Raw genomic sequence first — 27,017 nt, 5'->3', positions numbered from 1 at the left:
CAAAACATTTCGTGTTTTTATATGAAGAGCTAAAAATTCGTTATTAATTACTTCTGAAAGATTTGCGTAAACAGTCTTAAAAGTATATGTACTTTGATTATATTTGAATACAAATAGGGTTTTATATAGATTTATGATTTAAGATCCCATAAAATTGGAGTGCTAGCTATTTCAATAATTTTTCGCGTCTTTCAGCTTACACAAGAAACACACACACATACACAAACACATACACACACAAGCACCCACGCATAAACACGCATGGGCTGCAGTGTGCGCTTACTATGAGAACTTAATTGTTTAATAACTTTTTTTGTGGACGTACGATCTTCATGAAACTTTTAGATTATGATTATAACATGAATATGCATGTAATTGCCAAAGCACAAGTCTCTAGTATTTGAAATACGCGTTTTACAAAAGTGAGGGTGAGGGGGTGAATTTAGAGGTGGGGGGTAAATTTTAACAAAAACCGAAATTGTATAAATTGCATATAAGCACATAAAAATGGTTTCTTATGCATATTTCAATATACTTTGATTCACTTTGAAAGATTTTTACAAGCAATCTTAAATTATATGTATTTGTTATTGTATATGTATATATGTAAGAAACCATGTTTTACCACCTCTATAGCTATTAAAGCTCTACCTCTCTCTCTCTCTCTTTCTCTCTCTGGATATTTGTCTCTCTCTGTCTCTCTATCTTCCCCAATTTCAAGCACTTTTGTTACACTTTTGTACAACAATAACAGGGTATGAAAGGTCACGTCATTGGAGTGACTAGAGTGACTAAACAAGCATCGGACAAATGGACATCCTTTTACTTTGTTATTTTGTCTTTTTGTTTATTTTCCCATTTTACTGTATATTATGGCATTTCATTGCTTTTTACTTTGATTCGTCGCTGTTTTTGTTGCTGTTTCGCCTTGTTGCAAGTCCTACATCAAACTTTTGACGTGTAATTGTCATGCACATTCATTTCGAGCTTTCATTCACAGTTTGCCCTCTCTCTCTCTCTCTCTCTATCGCTATCTCTGTGTCTCCTTCAGGTTGGCTGCTTCGTTGTTTGAATGCCTTTCCCATGTTGACTTGCAGTTTTCCAAAAGGTTTCCCAATGCTGACTCTAGAAATGCCAGAAATTCTTGACTGACAGCTGAGTTTTTCCTTTGGCTGTTGTCTCCTTCACATTCCCCGTGCCAGCCGCCGTCTCCGTCTCCTTCTTCGCCTGCCTCTGCTTTAGTCTGCCAAGCAAATCAAACGCCACCCATGGTGTCTGTCTGCCAGTCTGTCTCTATTGTTGTTGTTGCTTTCGATAACAATAACAAGCAGCAGCCTATCCAGAGTCTAATTCAAGTGCTGACTGTGCCGCACATAGATAGATCTCTGTTTCGGACTCCTGATTATTACGGCGATATTTTCGCATTCATTGCGCTTAATCGACAAATGTTGCCCCACACAATTTTCTGTGCCCCAGCAGTTGGTCGCCGACTGTCTGATTTCGGTATTGGACCATTACGGAACTCGACCACTCGAATGTAGCGCAAACAAACGAACTAATTATCACGCACACGCAGTCAGGCTGACCATCTGATAGACGGACAGATAGCCGTGGAAGGGGAAGCTATGTAGCTGATGCTGGAGCTGGAGTCCCGCTGCTTGGACTGTGTCCAGCCTGCCGTATCAACACATTTCTATAGGCCTCCAGAGGGTATTACAGATTTCTCACGAACTATGTAACGGAACCGATTATATACATAAAAAGAGATGTCTCAATAATACTCTAGTTGTTATAGGGAAATATTTCTATTTGTATATAATTATCATAGCTATGGAGACTATGTAATATGAGTGGCAAATGTCAGGCAAACTCTCTTAGGATCAGTCTACTTATAAAGTGTATAAACTCTCCGACGTGCTGGAGATTCACTTTTTTTTTTTTTTTTTTTTTTCTTAACTTGAGCCTGGCCCTCGTCCATACACAGCTTTGCGCTTGACTTTTTCGCTCACGTCAGCGCAATCAAGACGAAATAAACCGAATCGAACGGAGCCGTACCGGGGGCGCATATTTCTTTAATCGACGCCTTTGAAGAGGAAGAGGGGGAGAGAGCGGAAGAGGCAGAGCGAGAGGGACGCAGCGAGCTGGGACTCTGGTTGCAACAACAAATTAAATCGATTCTGCTTCACTGACGCACTGACGCACCGACTGACTGGTTGGCTGTTCGTTGTTCGTTGCTTGGTTGGATGGTAGAAAGACTCAAGCGCCTGCCTGACAGCCTTTGTGGTTGACTTTGTGGCTCCGACTTTGTGGTGTATCATAACACGTCGCTGGCTATGTGACTGGCATATGATTTGCCAAAAGCTCCAACCAACAACAGCCTGAACATCGCGAACAACAACAGCAACAGCAACAACAACAATGAAAACCAGAACAAACCAAATGAGTTTAATGATGTTGCTGGCTGCTTTGGACTGCTTATTGATTCCGTGTCCTGCCCGCCTCAAAGTGGAGCTGTTCCTGCTGCTGTCTTGTCGAGGTGTTTTCTCAAATTGCTTCAATTAGTGCCCAAATATAATGGCCTTCGTTTTGTAGTTGTTGCTCCTCCTCAGGTTCCCTCTTAAAAGAGATCCCCACGGCTCGTACCACAATCAAAAATAATCGTCGCTGAATTGCTTGCCAAGTTTCCTTTTACTTAGTTCTCTTCCTTCTCTGCCTCTTTGTGTTCCCAGGTAAAACAGTTTAATGGAAGTTTCTGTTTTATGTGTGTGTGTGTAAGGTGGCGCCTTATGCGAATTACCTTAATGGTAATCTTTATGTAGGCAAGCGTAAGCTTAGGGGTTCAACAACTATATAATACAGACACGTCTGGAAAAACTTTAGAAAGAAGTTATATTAGAATAATAGTTGGTTTTCCCCTTTTACCTTTAATACACGTCGAAACAATATTTGTTTACTGATATGCAAAATATTGCTCTTACAATCCTTTAAACCCATCTAGCCTAGCCATTTCCAAGTGCGATTAAACTCTCCCTTTGATCATAAATATATATGTACATATGTACACATACATATATCTGTAGATATTTTATTATTTGTACACTAAACCAAAAATAAATTATATCTGCCATAAATTCCATTTGCGGCCGGCTGATTGCATTAAAATATTCGCCTGCACTTTTTACTGGACTGTATTTTTTGTATAGCCCAGACACAGGGCCAGGGCGAGGCTTTTAATTATGCTGTGCATCAGCGCAGAGTACGTCGTTGTTTTGTGTTTATACCAGTTTATACCCTAACAAAGGGGACATATAACATATAACATATAACATATAACAAAGAACAGTAAACAAGAGAAACAGAGAACAGAGAAAAACAGGAACCAATAAATAGTAACAGAGACAAATAGACAAAGAACAGAGAACAGATAAACAAGAAAAACAATGATAACAGAAACAAGAACATATAACATAAAACAGATAACAAAACAGTAACATAAACAGATAACTATAATAACATATAAACATAACATAAAACAGATAACATAAACATAAACATAAACATATAACACATGAAAATAAAAAGACATATAACATACAACAATAACATACTAACAGATAACATATAACATATAACATAGAACTATAACATATAACATAACATATAACATAACATACACATAAAAATAACATAACATATAACATTATAACAATACCTATAACATATAACAATCACATATAAACATAAACAATAAATATCCTAGAGTATTTGAAGTGCCTGTATTATAAGCCCTTAAATGTTTTTTTACATATTTTTAAACACATATTGTATGTAATTTTTTGTTTTTCCGACACGCAACTGCGCCTGTGTTTTAATGCTTTGTAATATTTTGTTTTTGCCATTTGGCGCTTAACAAAATTGCATTTAGCTTAAACACTGTAATTTGAGCCGCTTAAGCGCATTTAATTTGCTTAAACTACCTTAATTAAACGCAATTATGCTAAATGCAATTTTCGTTAATTATATTAAATGGCTGTGGAGTCCTGCGACCCTCTACACATTTCATTAAATGGGTTACTTTTCACCTAAGTTTTTTAAATTTAAGAAGAGTTATGCCAAAATTAAGGCGCAGAATTAAATGTGAAAGTCGTAGTTTGAAAGTTTCAGGTCATGAATAGGGAAACCTTTAATTTCATATTTGCTTAGGTCAGCTATTCATATTCATACTCATTCATAGTATTCATATGTCATGCAGCACACACATAATCTATCTTTTCTTTCTGTCATATTTCATTAAAGCATCTGCGTCGGCCAGCTCATCGCGCTTCACTCTACCGCCCCAGAGCCAAGCCATCGTTGAGAACGACGCCGCTGACTTTAGCTGCGAGGCCACCGGGCCCTCCGGCGACTTGCACTATGAGTGGCTGCATAATGGTGAGTATTCATTATGCCAGAGTTAGTTCGACATCGTGACTAAGGCTTCACACACTCCTGCCGCCCTTCAATGCCATTGCAGGTCAGCAAATCAGATACGACAGCCGCGTCCTGCAAATTGGCTCCAATTTGCGTATCGAGTCGGTGCAGCGCGAGGATGCCGGCGATTACGTGTGCATCGCAGCCAGCGCGGCCAGTGGAGCCAGGCAGGCATCGCCGCCAGCTAAATTGAGCGTGATATGTGAGTACCCGAACCAAAGACTAAACTAACGCGTTGACCATGATTATGAAAGAGCTTGGTAAAATGTAAAATGTAGATGAGCTTAAGTGAACTCTTAACTGAACTTAACAAATATTAAGTCGGAGCTGTCTGTATAGTTATCGTCTATATTATATTTGCTAAAACCAGTTCCTTAGGGTTTGGTCAATTTGCAAGCAAACCAATTCTGAGCATCGCCTTTAAAGAAGAAATTTTTATGTTCTTCTAAATATTTTCTAAAGCGAGATTTTAAAAATCCATCGTATATAATCTCATACATATTTCCTTCCATTTTTTTTTTTTTTTTATTAAAAAAGAATTTCTTTTTTATTCGTCCTTTATCATGTATATGTGATATATATATATAATAACTTTATATAATAGCTTTATGCGCAAAGCTTTTAATAGTTTATAATAAATTATATTAACACAATTAAGTGCAGTGTCATTCAAATTTGGTATCTTAACAATGCAATTAACTGAAATATACTATACTTAATTATTTAAATATGAATTTAAACATACATATATATTTATATGTTCTAAAGATGAACAAAGCATTTTATGCAAAGTTTTTTTTTCTCTAAATAAATTTTAAAATGCAAAACTTGCAATTTATTTAGTTTTTAATTAATTTTCAAAATAATTATAAATAAATTCAATTTTTTAAAGGTATTGGTTTGGGTTGCATTTTAAAATTAAAATGTTGAAGGCCTTCAACTCTAATTAATATTATATATTCATTAAAGTTTAACCAGATAAATACAGGAATAGCACGCATATTTAAATATAATAATGACTTATTTGAAATTGTCTACTATCTGTCGTTAGCGTAAATAACAAGAGATTGGTACTAAATTTATGATTAGGCCCGTCTAGCATTAGCTGACTTCCCTTTTCCGGCTAGCGCTTTGCCTGATCGGAGGTGCAATCAGGCAAAGGTGCAGACGCATAAAAACACACAAGTAACAAAGGCAACAACAACAACCGCAGCAGCAGCAACATTGATGAAAGATAAAAAGCAAAACTTTTGATGTACATACGTCACGCACAACAACCGCCTGCCTCATGCCCCGCCTCCTGCTTTGCCTGTGTACAGGAAGTGCAGTGCAATGCATTTACCAGCCAGCGTTGCGTGGCCAAAACGAAGACACACACAGCAAAAGAAATACGAAATGACAGAGAGAGAGAGAATGAGAAGGAGAATGAAGAAGATCCAGGCAGTCAAGTGGCAAGTGTAGTTGCATTTGCAGTTGCAGTTGCAGTTGCAGTTGATGTTCCTGTTCTTGTGCCCCTCGTCAGAGTCGGCGTCATGTGATTGATGTTCATTTAGTTGCATTGCCTTTAAGCAGAAAAATGCATAAATTTAACAAACAGTCGCTGCCCCTTGGCCCGCTTGGCACCCTTTTGCCCCGCCCCGCTCGGCCCGCTGTGTGTGCAAGTAAACAAAGTGTGTGGAAGTTTTATGCACAATCTGTGCTGCATGTGCTGCATGTGTTGCATGTGTTGCTGCTGCTTGTTGCTGCTGTTGCTGCTGCTGCTGCTTGCTGTCAGCACCGCCTGCTAACTGATCAAAGAGGCTGCAGCATAACTCCAACCAATTTATAGCGTCTCGCGCGCTCTATACTCAAGTGTTTTAGCTAATTAATTAACTAATTAATTTGTAGTTTTTGGAACTTGATTTTAATGGCAGCTGGCACTCTCTGGCAACTCGCTCTGTTGAAAGGTCGCTAAATGTCTTCAGACAAGAGCGAGGCATAAGAATACAATTTATTTAGAGTTTTCGAGTATGGATGCCACAGATATATACGCTGTGGCGCCACCGAATGGCCAAGCGCTAAGTGGGTTAATGTGTGTGCCCCACTCCTGAATTCTACAGAGGCAAACGGTGGCTATTAAAAGATGCATAGGGTCATCGTTCATCTACCCGCCAATAGATGGCGTTGCTGGCCAATTCTTTATGTTTGATTGGAACTTTTCTCATTACAATTAAATATTCAAGTAAAGCGACATTTATCAATATCAATATCAATATCGATTAAAATCAAATACGATCTTCTCTTGCCTTGTGTAAACTAAACACAACAATTTCTTAAAGTGTTTCAAATAAAAAAAATTGATCTGCATCGATAACAAATTATTATTTACACCAGCAGCTCGGCAGAATTGATTTTGTTTATAACGTAGCAAAAACAATGAAATAATAGTATGCTTGAATGCAATGCATATACAATCAAATAGATGCAACGCCGCACGCATATGAATTGCAGTATTTGTGCAGTGCAGAGCTAACTGATGGCTATACGGACTCGAGCAGACAGAGTAGAAAAAGGACCAAGTCAACTCGACTCAACTCAGCTGAGCAGAAGAAATAGCAATAGCAATAGCAAAGGCAAACGTAACTGAAACAGAGTCAGACTAGAGCCAGACGACTGGCAGCCAGTCAGACAAAGAGACAGACTGTGAATGTGGAAGAGACAAACAGTGTAAAGGGGTTGTTGGACTCTCTCGCTGCAAGGATAACTCAAGGATACACACGGACCAACAGCTGAGCTGTGCTAAGTGTGTGTGTGTGTGTGTGCCATGGAGACGAAGTTGGATACTTTTGCAGCAGGAGGGGTCTCAGTAATCCAAGGCAACGGGCATGCTGAAATGTACATGGAAATGAAATGCAACATTAACACGAAACATAAACATAAAATGAGAAATGGCAACAGCAACAGCAACAACAATGGCAACCGAGGAGCCAGCCAAAGTCATAAAAACCAAACAAAATGCAAAGACACACAGCATAAAAGAGAAGGTGGGCGGGGGGAGGTGGTACAAGCGAATAGGCAACCACGCTGTGGACAAACCAACCCTCAGAGCAGCGATACCCACACTTTCCTTTCCCCCATGCTACCCTTTTCACCCTGCCCAGTCGGCATTGCGCACACCGTCACCCCCATTCAATGCTGTTGCCTTTGTTGTTGTTGTTGGTTGTTGTTGTATCTGTGAGCTACACAAGTTCAAGTTGACTGCAGTTAGCAAGCTGGGTTCTTATATTTTTCGGTGGGCCATGTGGATAATTTTCATTTGGTGAATGCCGGAAAAACGCATAAAATTTTACGAGCCCAAGCTTGAAAACATTAAAGGGACGCAGACGGAAATTGTAGTCAGCTTTTTGGCGTGTTTCACTCTCTCTCTCTCTCTCTCTCCCTCTGTCAATCTATTTATCGCATTCTCTCGCATCGTCCCTTTCTCGCCTTCAGTCTGGTCTATTTAACACACTCTAGACTAAAGTGAATGGATTAAACGGGTATATTAAATTTATTATTTTACTTTTCCAACGCACGGAATAAAATTAGACGAAGGTATATTACGTTATCTAGAACATCCCTCATTTTAACTAAACTCCCTAAACTCCCTCACATTGAAAATAATGTCATACCAAAGATAGCCATAGTATTATCTATTAAGGGGTATCTGCGAGTCAAGCAACTGCACTGCCAGCTTCCTTCACTTGCAATTACACGAGTTGATCATTACCAAAAAGTTTCAGCAATTGAGTAGATCTGAAAATATTTTCACTCTCAGATAATCGAATGCTTGGCGTTTTAATTTGAAAGCTCAGAGAGCGGCCAACTTTAATTAAAGATACGACAGCGCAGATAGAAGGTCTGAGCACTGGGCTTAGACCAAATGGCGCTCTGGTTAGTTGGTCATAAATTTGTCGCGAGAATCGCCAGTCAGAAACGGGACAAAATAAATGGAGATAAAAGATTTAGATTGCGAGCTGACAGTCATCTATTGCATGGTCAACGGTTCAACTTTATTTAATGATAATTATTTGTTTCTTGGAAAATATTTAATGCATATATACATATATGTGAGAGGAAATCTTTGGCTATCCACCTGAATGTATGTATATATGTGTACATATGTATGTATACATACATATATGTGTGCTGTTTTAGTAATTTTGTATCCATATAATCGAAGTAAGTAATAATATTTCTATAGTCATTTGTCGAGAAAACAAAAATTGGATAATTTCATATATGGATAATTTCATATTTTCATAATTGATATAATTGAAATTGTATTTGTAAAAAAAAAAAAAAAAAAAAAAAAAAAAAAAAAAAACATTTGCTGAAATAATGCAGTTTAAAGCTTTGTTTTTCTACATACACATATGGACATACATATGTATGTATGCATATGGCTGCGCAGTTGACAAAGAAAAAAGGCTTTAACGGTGATTTTTAAGAAATCTAAGGAAATACAAACAAACAACGAGCCGATGCACTGCGAAATTATTTATCATCGGTATCGATATATCGATACGTGAAGCTTTGAGGAAAAGCTAACGCTTGCAATTCGGGGACTTCACAGAACTGATCAGTTTCGAATTGATCGCGAGCCTGACAAGACAGCTTAACGATGTCTTATTGGAAGCCGTCAGATAAAATGTTGAAAGCCTTCAGGGGAGGCTTTACGGACAGGGATCTGGCAGCAACTAGCACTGAATTGGCCAGTTATCTGCATACGCGTGAATTGACCCGCGATAATGTCGCCAAAGTGCTCGAAACTTTGCTTAGCATTGAGGACATAGCCGAAATGGACCTGTATGCGAATCTAATGCAGCACAGCTACCACGTAGATTATGATATGGCGCGTGAGGAATTCTTTATAAATTTGAGGTCGGCGGGCATCGCAAATAAAGCCGAAGACGTTTTGAGCCCTGGCATGGACGAAGTGGTGCTCGTGTCGGAGCAAAGTGCGATGGCTTCACCCCTACCAGCAGAACGCATCTTCTGCTTAACTCCGCACGAGTTCGAGAATCTTCCTTGTAAACCAGAAACAAATCACCGTCACGTTGGTAAAATTACGATGGTAAAACACAAAAAAGTTTGGTTTAAGTTGTGCCAAAAAGAAATCAAGAAAAGTCTCCAAATGGAAATAGAAGAAGAAGAAGAAGATATCCACGCTCCGCGATCAGATAGTATGCCTATAGATCCGCATTATGTGATTGATAAAAAGTTCGACATCATCTTTCGTTCTTCTCGAATACCATTTAATTTAATGTATAATGCCCTATCCATGCTGGCTAAGTGCGATGCTACGTGTCGATACCTTTTTCCGCAATCCAAATCCCAGAGCTTGAATCATCAAAAATCGTTGGACGATCAACTTCAAACCCATTCTTTAATCAACGAATCGATAGCAACAAACCCTGAACAGTTGCTAGCCGTACGTCAGATCATAGCTGGGCCTAACAGTAGCGCGCCCTACATTGTGTTTGGCCCTCCAGGTAAATGACTCATTTTTTCTTGACCGATTCGATCCAACACCTTAACGCAATTATCCATTAAAGGTACTGGCAAAACTACAACTATTGTCGAGGCTATACTACAGCTATATCTCCAACGTGACGCACATATTATTGTGACATCTGGCTCGAACTCAGCCTGTGACACAATTGCTTTGAGAATATGCGAAGCTCTTAAGGCTAAAAAATATTGGACAAATTTAACGAAAATGGAATTTGTACGCATTTACTCGGGTTCTTACAACAAGCGCATAGATCCAAATCTCAAAAAAATGTTCAAATGTTTGCGTCCAGCAGCTGGTAAATGGTTTATAAATATCTTGGAGCGCTGTAAAATTGTTGTGGCTACATTATGCGGCGTTGCCCAAATGTATTTCTTGACTCAATACAACAAATTTTCTCATATTTTCATTGATGAGGCGGCCGCATCGATGGAGGCCGAGGCGTTGATGGGCATTGCAGGCGTTAAAAGTATAAATTGCCATGTTATACTATCCGGAGACCACAAGCAATTGGGTCCAGTCATAAAAAATAAACGTGCGGCATCGCTGGGATTGGACAAATCCCTAATGGAACGCCTGCTACTTAACAAGCTGTACAAGGTGGACGACGATGGCAGCTATGATACCAGACTGCAGATACGCTTGCGGCGGAATTACAGATCCCATCCTGAGATCGTTGGCATCTACAACCAGCTTTATTACGATAATCAGCTAATACCCATGGCTCCGCTTCAGGTAGTTAACAAAGCCGCCAACTGGAGCTTGTTGCCAACAAATGGAGAGTTTCCAATCCTATTCTGTGCCACGTACGGAAAAACGGAGCGCGAACACCATTCCACTAGCAGCTTCAATCTGCTGGAGGCAACGGCGGTCGATTGGTTTGTGAAGCATCTTCTAAAAGATGGCCTCGGTGACGGTGTACAAGTGGAGCCGGACGAAATTGGTATCATCACACCATATTTGGCTCAATGCAAGCGCTTACAAAATATGCTCAGCTGGGACGTGGAGGTTGGAAGTGTGGAGAGATATCAGGGCCGTGAAAAGCCAATAATCATTGTATCATTAGTTAGCTCATTTATGCGTCCTTATTTTCTATCTAATCCCAGGCGCGTGAACGTATTGCTATCCCGTGCCAAGTATCTGATGATACTGATTGGCAATCCGGAGAGTTTGAGCCAAAATGAGGATTTTCAACACATCATCAACAAATGCAAGCTGCGTGGCACCTTTCTAGAGGACATTAAAAAGGTCGATCAGAAAATTCGACTTGAATCATATCACCATCATCAAAAATCAGAAAGTCTGAGTGGAAAGGTGCCAAAGGGAAAGGTAAAGGAAGCCGATGCAGCAGCAAGTAGCTCTTCCTCTGTCGCTTCTACGGACTACCTTGTAAAGAAGTTAAAAGATCTTGATATATGGAGAGGACCAAAAACCGAATGGATTTAAAAAAACGTAACATTTTCAAAGCTACAAAAATAATCAGCAGCTACATATATTCTTATATAATTAATATAATATATAATTTCTTATATAATTACTGCATGGTACATATACATACATATGCATAAATACATAAATGCTTCAACTACAGCATATATATTTATTCAATTTACATACATATATTCATTTCTATTCCACTGAAGCATTCAAATAGGTCAATATAAGCTGCTTAAGCGTCTCTGCCACAGAGTCAACCATTTCTATGAATTCCCTTTTTTTGACATGCATACTTCCTTTCTTTTTTTGTGAACTAAATAAAAAAATAGCCGTTTGTACGCAAAATAAACAATTCTCAATTATCAATTAATTACATTTTGACTACAATACCAAAGTGCAGTGCAGTGCAATGCAGTGCAGTGTGGTGCGGCCTATCTTATCAGCTAACCTATTCGATTCTACGTGCACACTTTCCAAACTTTTTGTGGATCGTGCTAAGACAGAAACCCGACAAACGGCTTTAAGTATCAGCGATAATCAGAAATTACCGCCACACTGCCACGGCTACCTCTAATTTTGTTGCCCGCCCCTCTAAGTTTAGATGCGCTGTAAGTATTGTTTACTCGGGACAAGTTTACTTCGCGTATCTCATTCTTTTATGGTTGCCAGCTCGGGTCGAAACAATTGTTTACATTATTGTGGTTTCTGCTCAACCATTCCATGGTTTAGGATTTTGTTTTGTGCTGCAATACATCAACCTGTGACTGATGATTGCCTTCTGCATCTCCTTCCACTATCTTTCCAGCAGGTGGGGTGCAGGTGTTAACAGATGTTCCTGTTGCTTTGTTGATAGAGCTTCCTTTCGATAATTAGACCTCAACCTAATCTAGCGTCGTAAGCATACTTTCTATACCTTGCTAAGGATTAAAATACTGTTGATAGTTACAAAAAGTAAATACTCAAATATGTTTGTTACATACATACAGCTATAAACAAACTGAAGTAAGTTTAAGATGACACAGGGAATTTATTTTTAACTGTTCACAACAAATATTCATTTTCGTTCATAAATAACGTACAATGTACGTCGTACATACATAAATGTAGATATGTACATATAGTATGTATGCATGTATATGCACATATACTTGTTTAAACTTATTTTGGAGCAGTGTGCCCACATGTATGGATTGCTAAAAATACTAAAATACTATCGATATATCGATTACATAAATATTGATCAATTAAATTTTAAGAGGCGAAATCACAATTTGTATCACTGACCAGAGTATCTCTGGTCAGTGTTTGTATTTATAAAGTAGTGTCTTTTTCAGCGAATAACAATCAAATAAACCTAACTTGTATTTCGCATTGACCAGTGTGTTAAATAGTATGTCATGCGATGAAACCAGAATTATTATCGCTCTTTTTTATAATGCTCTCAAGTTGTTAATAGTATGCACACACATGCAGATATGAATATATACATGTACATATGTGCGTATGTATGAACAATACATATGCAGGCATTTATAAATTACAAGTCTGCCAGTCCATAGATACCCTTACTTTTCAAAATTTCAAATATGTTTATGTATATACATACTATGTATATAATTATATTTTCAATTCCACAAATACTTTTAAAAACGTCCTTAATGTGAATGATAAATATGTATATTTATGCAATAATTGCAACTCTCAAATATGTACATACATACATACAGATGCATATGTAGTCTATAAATTTCATAGAATACGAAACTTCAAATGAAACCACCTCAAGTTGGCGACAGTCCTGTTGGAAAAGATATACAGTTCGATTTTTTTACCAAACTAATTTGCGTAGGCGTTACGTGTGTACATACATACATATGTACATACATACATACGCTGTAGGGTATTCGCCTAGAAAAACCGTGAGAGTGAGTGAAATATAAATACTCTCATTGAGAGCCTCTCAACTGTTGAACGCAAACATTGTGAGCGTGTGTGTGCCCGTATAAATGTACATATGTATGTGTGTATAACTGAATCATCGCAGAGAACTTTGGGTTTTTGTGATTCCCATTAAATTCAGTTGCCAATCGATCGCTGAGCGAGTCTCGAGTCGTTTAGCTGCTTTGATTCTGTCAGTTGCAAATAGATCGTTGAACGGGGGCAGAGTGTGTTTGCTTACGTTGCATTCATTGTGCATTGTTATAAAAAAAAAACGACTAAAGTTGACTTTTTGCTGGAAACAAAATGAGCAGATTAGCGAGGTATGAGCCCAGCCCTAATATGCTGCGAGCTTTGGAGTTGGAATTTTCTGACGAAATTCTTGCGAAAATCGATCCAACTTTTGGCTCATATTTAACGACGCGTGAATTAAACTATATTAATGCAAGTTCGGTGCTTAAGATGTTAGTGAGCATTGAGGATATCAGCACAACGTTGTTATATGCGAAGATTATGCAGTTCGATGTGCCAGTTCAATTCACTAAGTCGGGCAGTTTATCCATCAAGCTGTCTCTAAAAGCGAATCCGATAATGTTTGTACCCTTAGTGGACGAAGTTCTGCTCCTGCCCGTAGGCGCTCTGTCAGCTGTGCTACCTCCAGCGGAACGCATTCTGAAAATCATTAATGAAAAGGGCCCTGCTTTTGAAATTACGAATATCACCAAAGAATGCATTATGTTTGCTCCGAAATTGTTCTCAAGGGTTTCGCCAGCAAAGATTGGGAACAACAATTTTGATGTGATTTTTCGATCGCCGCGAATTCCGGCTCGTGTTATGTACTTATCACTGAATCGACTTACGACAGACCGAAATTTACGTCGCTACCTATTTCCACTCGAGAATACACCGAAAATAAGCAACAATTTGGTCAGATTGTCATTGTTTAACAGTGACATTGAATCGAATCCAGAGCAATTGGAAGCTGTTCAGCAGATCGTATCTGGGCCCAACCCGAACGTGCCCTACATTCTTTTTGGACCCCCAGGTAAGGCAGAGAGAATTTTCATATGAAAAAGGGGCAAATGATTGAACAATCATAAACCGAATTTCAGGCACTGGCAAAACGACGACGATTGTGGAGGCTATTCTTCAATTGTACCTAATGAAGCAGGGTCGTATTCTAGTATCCGTTGGCTCAAATGCGGCTTGTGACATGATCACCTTGAAGTTAATCTACTATATAGAAAACGATGTACGATTTAAATCATTTTTGAAATCCGGCGAGAAGATATTATTGCGCTTGATATCGGCCACACAATTTAGGAAGCACGCAAAATCTATTCCTCGCGATGTGATGAACTATTCCAACTATGAATACAATCGGAACAACAAGAAATATACGCGCAATGGATTGAGAAACGTTGATGTAGAAAAGTATGGAATTGTTGTCGCGACACTATGCTACGCTGGTCTACGAGCTGCACGGAGTTTTCGCCAATTTACCCACATTTTCATCGATGAGGCCGCATCCGTTTCAGAGCCAGAGACATTGCTGGCGATTGCAGGTATTAAAGATGACGAATGTCATGTTATACTCTCTGGGGATCACAAGCAATTGGGCCCGATTGTAAAGAGCAAACGCGCCAAAGTCCTTGGAATGGATCGCTCAGCTATGGAACGCCTAATGCTCCATAAAATGTACGAGGTAAAAAATAACGGCAAATACGATCGTACGGTACAATCTCGATTACGACGTAGTTTCAGAGCGCACCCGGAAATCATCGGGCTCTACAACAAGCTCTTTTATGACAGCAATCTTATTCCAGTATCTCCGCAAATACAGGTCGATTGGAGCATGCTGGCAGATAGAAACTTTCCAATTTTATTTCAGGAAATACATGGTGAAACAGAAATCGAAACCAATTCCACCAGCAGCTTCAATATGCTGGAGGCGCAGTTGGTCTGCTGGTATGTGATGCTGCTACTGAAAGATGGACTTGGAGGCGTTAAAGTGGAGCAAGATCATATTGGCATCATCACGCCATATCTAGCTCAATACCAGCTGCTAAAGCGTATGCTTCGTGCAACCAAACAGGAGAAAGTTGATGTTGGCACCGTAGAGAGATATCAGGGACGTGAAAAACGAATCATGATTGCCTCGTTGGTCAGTTCATTTTCTGGCTCCAGTTTCCTATCCAATCCACGCCGGATCAACGTGCTGCTCTCCCGTGCAAAATTATTGCTAATATTAATTGGCAATCCGATCACTTTAAGCAAAAATGACAATTTCAAGTACATCATCGATCAATGCATTGCGCACGGCAACCTACAGCACAAGATGAACACGACTAATGACGACAGCATTGTCAAGCTAATGAAGAATTTAAAACTGCAGGATATTCAAGATGAAAACGAAGAAAGGGAAGAAATCAGCGTTTAATATGCGCTTCAGAAGCTGAGAGCTTTATTTCTTTTATAATGCAGCAAAGATTTAAGAAACTGTCAAATTGTATAGCCATGCATTTTATTAAACTTTAAATTGTCAGTGCGTTTTGCCTATTTTGATATGATATTGCTTAAACTGTAAAACTGTAAATTCTTAAAATAAAAAACTAGTACAAAAATCTTCGAAAATTTTTGATTCATCTCTATCTATCTCTATCTCTATCTGGTCATAATTTTTATAAAGCGTATCCCATATATTTTTATCTGTATAAATATTTTTTATGCTCAACGGCATCCGGACAAATGGTTGATGTATGTATGTATGCGTGTGTATGGGTATTTCGCCTAGCCCCGCTGAATGGCTTGCCATCAACTTCAGCTCCAGCTCCGAGACACCTCCTAGCCGGGGCCTGGAACTTGACCTGAGTCTGCGGTTTGCTGAGCGCGTTAGAAAATTTACATATGCACATAAATCTTGTTTAGGCTTTGACTTTGTTTGTCTCAACGTACGACTGCAGACCGGGCAGCTGTGGCAGCAGGAAAAATGCTTCGAAATATTTGTTGATACTTATTTGGTGGCATAGAACAAATAAACAGCAGCAGCAGCAGCAGCAGCAACAACAACAACAACGTGCTGCGACAGCAACAACTCAATAAACATCGCTGTGTCGTCTCTGCCTCCAGCGCCGTCGAGGAAGTGTCAAAACTTTGTTATGTATTTGTTTTTGTATTTACTCTCCACTGTGTAATGTCTGTGTGTGTGTGGTGTGGGTGTGTGTGTCATGGCTCGTTTGTGGACGACAATACACTGATAGGTACTTTGACTTGGCCACGCTGCCCAGCGGCAATAACTTTGCCTCGTCTATGTATGTTAGGGCCAAAATGACAGCAGAGTGAAGTAATTGGCACTTGGGCTGGGCTGCGGCACAAAAATATCTAACGGATAGCCAAACAAGCCAAACAATGAAAACAATAAAAAGCACAGCTGTAATAGGTAAAAATTATCAGGGATATATCCAATGTATAACCATTATTTGTATCTATTTCAACGATAAATTATCCGATTATAATATACAGAAGATATTTCTGTCTTACTGTGAGACAATTCCCTGTATATATAGATAACTTTTAAGTACATTGATCTTTAAGTATTTACACTTAAATGGCGATTCATTGAGGGTCAATCAGCTCTTTGCCATCCATATATTAATAGTTATTCAGCATCGACTTCATACACAACTTGAGATTGGATAATTAAATACGTGCCTTACAGCTAACTCGACGGCAATTCTATTTCAGCGCTGCCACGCCCTCAAAAGTGTACGCCTTCAACAATAATTTTAACCTGAAGCAGTGCGTTCGTTGCACATTCTTCATTTTATGTTCTGTGCCACAAACAGTTTTTCGCATGCTGCAATTGTTGCCAAGTACCGTTCGTAAAGCGCTCGCCCCTCGCCCGTCTAGACTTGAGGTGTACGATACCCTGTGGATGTGGCACTTGGGTAGTCTGGTTTTACGAAAAGACCTGAAGTTGTACAAGTATCAACTGAAAGGGTATCTGCTGGTCCTAACCAGAACTCCATCAGACGTGCCGAGCTGCGAAGTTGGCATTTACATATAGACAGACCCTCGCAACTGACTGACAGTTCAATTTATGCTTCCTCTCTCTGCGCCCTAAATGGACGGCCAGGCAGCCGCGATAAGGGCAAAGACGGCTGCGTCGTGTTTGGCTCGTTGAGCTGACTATAAAATGCACTTAATGCAGCGAGCAAGAAACAAAAAAGCGAATTCACGCTACACGGCCAGCTAAGAATTGCATTCAAAGTGAATATGCATCTTGCGGATATTTATTGGGCATATTTATGGAATGCTGGGTCTCAAAACTTTCGGCGTTAAGTTCGCATCAATTTGGTGGAGCATTGAAGCTTATATCCAAATGATATTTACAGCAGTTGATCTAAACAATAATTGATATTTTTTGTTCTCGCTTGTTATTATTATTTATTTTTTTTTTCGCAATGCCAGCTAAGCTGCGATGGCAACGCTCTTATCTTATTACAAATAAACATTTGACCATATATACATACATATATGTGTCTCAAAATACTGTGAGATATTTGCTTGATTATTTACTTTCCAATGCATTTGATGATCGAGGCAAACATAAATCTAGAGTGAATATATTTGCTTGAGTCTTCAGATTATTGGTGTTCAGATTTCAATATTTATGTGGGGAGCAGGAAATCAGACCATACTGGTTCGATGAATATAGCAGAAAGAGATCTGCCACGTCCCTTTTCTCTCTCTCTCTCTCTCTCTCTCTCTCTCTCTCTCTCTCTCTCTCTCTCTCTTCATATGTGCATATATTTAGCAATATATTCAAAAGCGTAGATAGAAATTGATTTTGGACAGGTCCTACTGAGAGACATCCCCAACTAGAGCTATCTTTCCATTATATACATATACATATATGTTTATATATGGGATTTATATAAGGGGTAGAGAACACTATTTGCTGATTAAGAAATGAATGTAAAGCGCATGCAAACATATATGAATGTATTTAATTTCTGGTTAGCACTGCTTTTTTCTCTGCGGTTTCTATGTAAATTGTGTAATGCTAAATTATGTTATATATATATGTTATATATATATAAATAAAAATAAAATAAAAACAAAAACTTGTATATTTACTTGCTTTTTTTAATAGCTTCATATTATTCTAGCAGTCTGTATCGAATGACTATATCATCTAGCTGTCGTTAAGTAAACATATAGTGCTTAAATTAGGATGTGCTTATCTTAATATAACACTATGAAAAGCAATGCCGCCATAGTTAAGCAGATATGGTATCAATTTTTATAGTTATAATGCAAATTTCATATATATGTATATATACATAAATATACACATACTCATTTCTCTTAGTTCTCAATTTGAAATTCATAAAATATCCAATTCGAGTTGATTGCAGATTAACATTAATTTTCCTCCCTGTTCTCTTCCATTCACAGACCTGGATGCGGTCACTGTTCAACTGTTGGGCAGCAATCGGAACGAGCTGTTGCTCAAGTGCCATGTGGAGGGCGCCTCTGGCGATGAGCCGCTGCAGATCGAATGGTATCGCGACAGCGCCAAGCTGAGTAGCTGGCAGAACGTGGAGTTGCAGCAGCATCGCCTGCTCGTCCGCCAGCCAAGCAGCGCCGATGACGGACTCTATCGCTGCATTGCATCGAATGCGGCGGCTCGTGTGATGAGCAAACAGGGCTATGTGTATGAGCATCTGGCTAGTGTGGCGCCTGGGTCCACCAAGTGCCTGCCCAAGTTGAAGAGGAACCAAAAGATGCCCGAGTCCTGGGGCAAGCAAGTGTTTCTGTGTCGCGGCAAGCGTGGCGGCTCCACAGGCATGGATCAATCGCAGTCACTGCCGCCGTCGCCCGAAGGGCTGCGCATCGTTCAGGGACCCAACGACAAGCTGATCATCAAGGAAGGCGAGCCGACCGCCCTCAGCTGCCTCTATGAACTGCCCGCCGAATTGCAGAATCAACGCATTCAGTTGCGCTGGCGCAAAGATGGCAAAATTCTGCGGCATGTGGAGCTGGGCGAAGCAGTTGTACCCGGTCTGGCGCTGGACCACGGCAAGGATGCACTGGTGCGCGAGGACGGACGCTTGGTGCTGCACAAGCAGAACGGCACGCTCAGCTTCAACAGCATCATTGCCAGCGATGCGGGCCAGTATATGTGCCAAATCCAGCTGGAGGGACATGCGCCAGTCAACTCGGCACCCGGCGCGCTGGAGGTCATTGAGCAGCTCAAGTTCATGCCGCAGCCAACATCCAAGAATCTGGAGCTGGGCGCCCTGGGCAAGCTGCACTGCAAGGCGCAGGGCACGCCCACCCCGCAGGTGCAATGGCTGAGGGTGAGTAAAGGATCAAAGGGTTGATTAAAGGAGTCAGTCTCTTCCTCCATTTATCATCCGGCTGACTGATTTCAGTAATTGACATTTGTACCCAAGCATTAGCCGTATATATCAAATCAAATTTAATGGCCAGAACTCGTTTATCTTCGCGTCTACCGATTCAGCAAATGTCACAAGTCAGTTACCCATCTCACTAAATATTCCAACTCCAAACTGCCTCTCGCTCCCGTCTGGTCGCTCGCTCTCACCTGTCCGGCTGACAAATTGAAAAACGCAACGCGACGCTGTGTAAACTTTTCTTTCAACGAACATTTCATATGCAGCGCCCCTATTGAGTAGTCCTGCTAGACTAGCTAACCCGTCCACTCCGGCCCAGCCCTTTAGTGCTCTTCTAATATTCGCTCCTCGCGCGTTGTTTGCAGCTGTTGTGCGAGAACCAACCAATTTTGACAACTGTTTGTCCATTTGCCGGAAAATTGTCCAGGGCCAAAAAAAAAAAGAACAAGTAAGAAAACTTTAGACGGGATTGCACGACTACGAGCTACCCTGAACGTACTGAGAGATTATAACAAAAATCGAAATTCTACAAAATACACATGAACCCATATATAAAATTTAAAGACCCTAGCTCTAAAGATGTAGGACATATAATTTCCTAACTAATTTTTGATAAGGGTTTTGATCAACAACAAATAATTAGCACATTTAATTTTGGATAAGATATATATATAATTAATATAACTTATTTCAAAAAGGTGCTCTATAAATATATATGGGAGTAGCTATCCATATTTTAAAACATGCTCGATCTGCGCGTGGAATATGCGGACTAACGATACAAAGTTTCGAATCTCTAGCTCGTATATCTGCTGAGATCGACGCGTTGAAACACACGGACAGACGGACAGAGAGGCAAACGGACAGGGCTATAACGACCCAGCTCGTCGGGAATATATACACTTAATGGCCTCTGCCACGCCTCCTTTGGCCTGTTACATACACCTTAAAAAAATCATCATACCCCGATTTCCCACTTTCAATGGGTTCAGGGTATAAACAAAAACGCTAGCAAAAAGTTAAAATGCCAACGATTTTTTCATTTGGCTGCCGTCTAAAACAAACGCACCTCTTACCATCCAGATGCAGGTGCAGGTTTTTGCATTTTCGATGAAAACACGCACGTCGAGCTGGTCTTTGAAATTGGTTTGTAATAGTCCATGTACCTTCTGTCTACTACCTATACAGGATGCGGCGAATGGCAGCCTGCCCGAGCACGTGGACGACATAAATGGCACTTTAATCTTTAGGAATGTGAGCGCCGAGCATCGGGGCAACTATACGTGCGTGGCCAGCAACAGCCAGGGCCAGATAAACGCCACGGTGGCCATCAATGTGGTGGTCGCGCCCAGGTTCAGTGTGGCGCCCGAGGGGCCCATCGAGAGCAGCGAGCAAGGCGTCGCCGTTATACACTGTCAGGCAATTGGCGATCCCAAGCCGACCATACAATGGGATAAGGACCTGAAGTATCTAAGCGAGAATAATACGGATCGTCAGCGGTTCAGCTTCCTGGAGAATGGCACACTCGAGATACGCAACGTGCAGGCGGAGGATGAGGGCAAATACGGCTGCACCATTGGCAACAGTGCCGGGCTGAAGCGTGAGGAGGTTCGCCTGCTGGTGCGCGGAAGTGGCGATGGCTTCATAACGGAGGAATCGGCCGGCGATGGTTTCCTGGTGACACGCGCCGTCCTCATCACGATGACCGTGGCGCTGGCCTACATAGTGCTCGTGGTGGGTCTGATGCTGTGGTGTCGCTATCGCCGTCAAGCACGCAAGGCGCGCCTCAACGAGCTGAGCATCAAGGAGGCGGGCGGTGACCAAGCGGAGTCGGGTAAGAACACGGAACAGGAGCCTTGCCTGTCCAAGCAGCGCAACGGGCACGGCAAGTCCCGGACAGCCGCCAATGGCGACGCTCAGAAATCCGATGATACGGCTTGCAGTCAGCAGTCCAAGGCGTCCAAGAAATCTGCCCATATCTATGAGCAGCTGGCTCTGCCACGTTCTGGCCTCAGTGAACTCATCCAAATTGGCCGCGGCGAGTTTGGCGATGTGTTCGTGGGCAAGTTGAAGGCCTCCCTGGTGGCAGCCGCCTCGCCCAGCGACAAGGATGCCGACACGGAGAAGCAGCACAGCAACAGCGAGAATGGCAGCGGTGCCAGTGGTGCCAGCGGCTGCGGCAGTGGCAGCACCACCCTCAGCACTCTGAACGAGAAGCGACGCTCCAAGACATCCATGGATGACATTGAGGAAATCAAGGAGGAGGAACAGCCCCAGGAGCAGGCACAGTCCGAGTCGACGGCCGATCTTCTGGTGATGGTCAAGGCACTCAACAAGGTCAAGGATGAGCAGGCCTGCCAGGAGTTCCGTCGCCAGCTGGATCTGCTGCGTGCCATCTCGCACAAGGGCGTGGTTCGTCTGTTCGGCCTGTGCCGCGAAAAGGATCCCCACTACATGGTGCTGGAGTACACGGACTGGGGTGATCTCAAGCAATTCTTATTGGCCACCGCTGGCAAGGTTAACACAGCCACCGCCACCTCCTCGCCACCACCACTAACCACCAGCCAGCTGCTGGCTGTGGCCTATCAAATAGCTCGCGGCATGGATGCTATTTATCGCGCTCGCTTCACCCACAGGTAAGTTGAGTTGGGATCTCGAAAGAGATCCAGGGTTATAGCAAACAGACTAACAGATTAATACAACCCAAGATGAAACCAAGATTTTCAGCTTAGAAATGAACTTTAATAATATATACAATATACAAACTGTTAAATACTAAAGCGAAATAGAGTTTGTAGACAGAAAGAGGTCAAGTTAGGATCTGTTAGGATCTGAACAGAATTTGTGGAATTCCCGTATGCTATATATACTTTAACAGATTAATCGACATTTAACATATACTAACTATGAAATATATTCAGATTAGCTAATCAAGTTTTATCCCAAAATTAAAACTTTAAATTAAGCTTATCTTAAAGCAGGAAGAGAAGTTCTAAGGAATTAGCTGAATTAATTTTGGTGCTTATTATTTAGCAGGCTAACTAACTGCAATACTGTTATTTATTACTGAGCCAAGATAAACTGCAGTTAATTTATCTACATCCGAGACAGCTGCACACAGTTGGAAACGGATTAATCTCAAATAGCTCAAACTTGCAGTAGAAATGGCTAATTGATGCAATACATCTTCGAAATAGAACGTAATGATAGCCATTAAACGGTTCTGCCCTCTAACCCTCCAACAGAGACCTGGCCACGCGCAATTGCGTCATCTCCAGTGAGTTCATCGTTAAGGTCGCCTATCCGGCCCTCTGCAAGGACAAGTACAGCCGGGAGTATCACAAGCATCGCAACACGCTGCTGCCGGTGCGCTGGCTGGCACCGGAATGCATACAGGAGGATGAGTACACCACCAAGAGTGACATTTTCGCCTTTGCTGTCGTCGTATGGGAGCTGTTCAATCAGGCGACAAAGCTGCCGCACGAGGATCTAAGCAACGAGCAGGTGGTGCAGCGCTCGCTGGCCAATACCCTGGAATGGTCTGTGGCCGAGGGCACGCCCGATGGCCTCAAGGAGATTCTGGTACGTCTACACTTGCATGGCTCATCCAAATGAGACAGTTAATTAATTTATTGCTCTGCCCCTTCACTTCACAGCTCTCCTGCTGGTTGACCAATCCCAAAGAGCGTCCGTCTTTCAGTCAGCTGGGAGCTGCACTTAGCAAGGCCATGCAAGCTGCTGAGAAATAGACGATGATGACTGACATAGTGTTGGTAAACAATTAAAAGAAATAATAGTAACAACATGATTCATATAAAAACGAAAAACAGTTTGCTAACTATGCCAAATATAATTTGTAGTATTCTCTTAGTACATAGGACCGGCTTAAGTTAAGTTTGATCAACTTCTGCGTCGTACTGAATTATTTTCATATGCTAGGCGCGTGTTCAACATGCGTACTTAATTCGTAATTCATAGCTTAGGATACGTCTATCTATTACTGTACAAACCATATAAGCATTGATATCTTCTCAAAAGTATTCACATACATACGTGGTGCTGCACAGAGCTCTCTGTGTGGCTAAAATGTATATAGAAAAGAAACTGCCACACAAGAAATTTGCATTTGAACCAGTTGAAGCATTTATAGCCGTAGTTCGCTTGGCAACTCGAAAGATGCCAAGAAATATTTTATAAAGCTACCCTAATCAATATTGGTATATGCTAGGTCTAAGTTCAATTTTATGAATTAAATATTACAAATAAAATATTATAGAAATATATTTATGAATATATAAAATGAAAAAAACAAAATATTTTGATTATGAATTGCATAACTAAGCCAAACTTAAATTTAAAGTGACAACTTTTAATCATAGACCCATACATTGATACATACATCATTTATCTATATATATATACATATTACACATATACATACATATAATAAATATATATATATATATTTATAAGCCGTAACAAATTTATAACTAGCTGTTTAAGCTTTGATGCATGTTTACAAAACATTTAAATGAAATAATAAACACAAATAAATAAAATAAGCAAAGCCCAAACTTGAAATCATTTTAAGTGCTTAGCCCCCAAAGGCGACAAGGCTCCGGAAAGTAATATATGGAAAAGGCAAAGCACAAATGCAAATAGCGAAGAATGGAGTTTGTTTTAATACAACTATGCGACTTGGACATGCTCTATAATATAATAAGGTAATGAATATTTTTTAGTATTTAAACAAAATTAATATATATAAAGATTGTTTAAAGAAACAGAATTCTGCTGTTTAATGGATAAAAATTACTAATATAATAAAAATACAATTTTTAATTTAAAAATAAAATTAAAGACATATTAAAAAAAATAAATAAAAGCTATTAGTTTAAAATTTTATCTAAACAAAAATTTTGAAGTTATATTAAAGTAAGTATATTTTTATATATAATTTGCAATTTTAATTTATTTGAATTTTATATAGTTATATTATTTTCATTAATTTTAATGATTAGACAACATATTTTTGTTTCTAAAAATTTTCAAATAGAATCTGAGATCAAGTTCAATATCCTAGCAAATCTCGACTACATAAAGTAGTTACAAAAGAACCTCTTCAGCCCAATTCCTTTCGACTTCATCTTATTGGTATAGAGTACTCAGAAATGGAATCCTTCCCCTGCTGCGCTGCAAATATAGTCGAATCGAAATGCTGAGCTGCCGACCGATCCCTTGTTATGCTGTGTAACTACTTTTTATAGACATTTCATTTGGCGTGGCAAATTTGTTGACGGTCCTTCGAGCACTGCCGCGATTTGCCATCCCGCTCGTTCACACTTCACTTGATTTGAAAAATGAGCATCTATTGAATGTCGGATTGGGAATTCGGCTTCGCTTTCGGTTTCGGTTTCGTTTTCGTTTTCGGTTTGCCTAACAAAACAACATGGCAATAAACCGTAAAGTTGCCTAAGCTTATTTGGGCCTTAAAGTTGGCCGGAAGTTCGCCTAGGCCAAGGCGCCTACGTTGCGAAAAAAAAATAAGAGAAGAAAAGTTTTGCCGTGCGAAAAACTTTAGCAGCCTACCGAGCGATATTTGCATTTGAATCAACACAAAAACAGCAGCAACAACAACAACAACAGCCACACCATATACAATGAGTTGGCATTTTTTGTCAGCCTATATTTTGTTGCTTTTATTTATTTATTTTTTTTGTTGCCTGCCAATTGTGGCCAGCTGTGGCAAGTTCGGGGCCGAAGGAATATAGGCTGTTTAGCATTTCCTGGCACGTACAAATTTTCTGCCATGAATTTCAAATGCTTAGGCAAAGGCTGATTGAACAGTTCCAAAAAAAAAAAAATTGCTAAAGTAAAATACTTAGCCCTTTTTTTGTATTTAACGAAGAGCCGATGCTCTTAAAATAAGAGCCTGCCATTTCTAACCAAGTTGAATTGGGTCGAAAAAGTTGAAGTATTTAGCAAAATTAAATTGGCAAAAAATTCATTTTAATATTCGAATAAATTTCTAATATAACTTATTCGGATATAGTTTACTTTTAGAAAAACTTTTATTTGAAATAGGTTTTATGTTTAAATTGAAATCTTTGGTTATATTTGTGACAGCAATTTGAATTTAGTAATAATTTTGCTAAATGCTACTTAAAATTTTTTTATACGTACTTTTTTATGCAATTGCTAAATTTAATACCTTATTTATATAGAAATGTATTCCAATCTGAAATTCCAGCCAAAGAGTAAGAGGGATAGAGACTGAGAGAGTGTAAGAAAGAGAGGGAAAGAGAGTGAACATGAGAGAGAGAGAGAGAGAGAGAGAGAGAGAGATAGGCAGAAGGAGAAAGACAGAGGGAGAGACAGATGTATATAGATAAGGAGATATATAGATAGATAATGAGAGATAGAGACAGTGACAGATCTTGCTTTAATTTGCATTAATTTTTTTTTACATGCAGAGTTAATAGCTATTAATTTTACTACATTTATTCTGATAAAAAAAAATTGTATAAATGATAAAAATTGTATTTCCTTCTTAAATGAAAAATTAGTATGTCTTAGTAAAAAGTTTCTAGTGCTCCTTTTTGAGGCAACTTAATCCAGCTATACATTTGCTTTCTTTTGCTCATGAAACGAAAAACATTTGGCTATATTTCTCTTTCTTATATTTTTGGCAAATGCAAGAGAATGTCCAAATAAGTATACACCGGAAATGTTAAATTATTTCTTGCAAGCTAAGGCTAATTAACATATGTGTATATATGGAATATCGGAAATGTTAAAATACATATATCCTACAAGCTTAGAAGCTAGAGCTAGTTAATCTAGTGCAGCGGCTCTCTCTCTCTATCGCTCTCTCTCTCTCTCTCTCTCTCTCTCTCTCTCTCTATGTCTCTCTCTCAGCTCAATTTTCTCATTCACTTTAAGCACCTCTTATAAATGAAACACGCCCAACACTTGCCCCAATTCAGTCACTTCTTTAACTCTTAATCCTCATAGTTTTTTCACCATGGAACCGCAGCTGAAGATTTGAATTGGCCGTTGAGCAATTAATTGAATTAAAATGGTGATACATTCTAAATATTTATTTTGCCAAGTTTAAACCAGGCAACATGATTTAAAGATGAAAGATTCATTGACTGAAATTTCAGGCGTAGAATTTGCTTGAGCTGAATCGATTAAGTGTAGACATTTGTTGTTAA

At 39.9% G+C, this 27,017-nt stretch overlaps 3 protein-coding genes and 1 long non-coding RNA gene across 4 annotated transcripts in view; 3 read left to right on the top strand and 1 right to left on the bottom strand.

The window, feature by feature from the left end:
* Nucleotides 1-24,114, top strand: part of otk (protein tyrosine kinase 7) — a 28,613-nt gene extending 4,499 nt beyond the window's left edge. The window contains exons 2-7 of the mRNA XM_089469404.1: nt 4,297-4,431; nt 4,514-4,672; nt 18,839-19,743; nt 20,989-22,436; nt 23,046-23,382; nt 23,457-24,114. Coding sequence (XP_089325530.1) covers nt 4,297-4,431; nt 4,514-4,672; nt 18,839-19,743; nt 20,989-22,436; nt 23,046-23,382; nt 23,457-23,549 — 3,077 coding nt within the window. The 3' untranslated portion in view covers nt 23,550-24,114. The remainder of the gene's footprint in view (nt 1-4,296; nt 4,432-4,513; nt 4,673-18,838; nt 19,744-20,988; nt 22,437-23,045; nt 23,383-23,456) is intronic.
* Nucleotides 6,220-11,966, top strand: LOC149268629 (RNA helicase MOV-10-like). The gene is made up of 2 exons (XM_089469405.1): nt 6,220-9,983; nt 10,047-11,966. Exons 1-2 carry the CDS (start codon nt 9,113-9,115, stop codon nt 11,447-11,449), a joined length of 2,274 nt encoding a protein of 757 aa, XP_089325531.1. The 5' UTR covers nt 6,220-9,112; the 3' UTR covers nt 11,450-11,966.
* On the bottom strand, nt 12,054-12,625 carry LOC149268628 (uncharacterized). The gene is made up of 2 exons (XR_016270192.1): nt 12,421-12,625; nt 12,054-12,357 (listed from the first exon to the last, which is right to left on the bottom strand). It is a non-coding gene; the product is annotated as an uncharacterized LOC149268628 (long non-coding RNA).
* LOC149268627 (putative RNA helicase mov-10-B.1) lies at nt 13,532-16,012 on the top strand. The gene is made up of 2 exons (XM_089469406.1): nt 13,532-14,423; nt 14,491-16,012. Exons 1-2 carry the CDS (start codon nt 13,685-13,687, stop codon nt 15,816-15,818), a joined length of 2,067 nt encoding a protein of 688 aa, XP_089325532.1. The 5' UTR covers nt 13,532-13,684; the 3' UTR covers nt 15,819-16,012.
* Nucleotides 24,115-27,017: the final 2,903 nt, after the last annotated feature.

The sequence above is a fragment of the Drosophila arizonae genome, chromosome 5, assembly GCF_054131065.1.
Source record: "Drosophila arizonae isolate 15081-1271.41 chromosome 5, UAZ_ARI_1.0, whole genome shotgun sequence".
NCBI classification, from domain to species: Eukaryota; Metazoa; Arthropoda; class Insecta; order Diptera; family Drosophilidae; genus Drosophila; species Drosophila arizonae.
The sequence above is the reverse complement of the archived record's forward strand: the minus strand, read 5'-3'. Positions and strand labels throughout refer to the sequence as shown.

What these genes read in the sequence shown, in the direction of transcription:
- LOC149268629 (XM_089469405.1), top strand. Translation starts at nt 9,113, where the DNA reads ATGTCTTATTGGAAGCCGTCAGATAAAATGTTGAAAGCCTTCAGGGGA. An exon ending in CATTGTGTTTGGCCCTCCAG is followed by an intron (nt 9,984 to 10,046) that starts GTAAATGACTCA and finishes TATCCATTAAAG; the next exon opens with GTACTGGCAAAACTACAACT.
- LOC149268627 (XM_089469406.1), top strand. Translation starts at nt 13,685, where the DNA reads ATGAGCAGATTAGCGAGGTATGAGCCCAGCCCTAATATGCTGCGAGCT. An exon ending in CATTCTTTTTGGACCCCCAG is followed by an intron (nt 14,424 to 14,490) that starts GTAAGGCAGAGA and finishes ACCGAATTTCAG; the next exon opens with GCACTGGCAAAACGACGACG.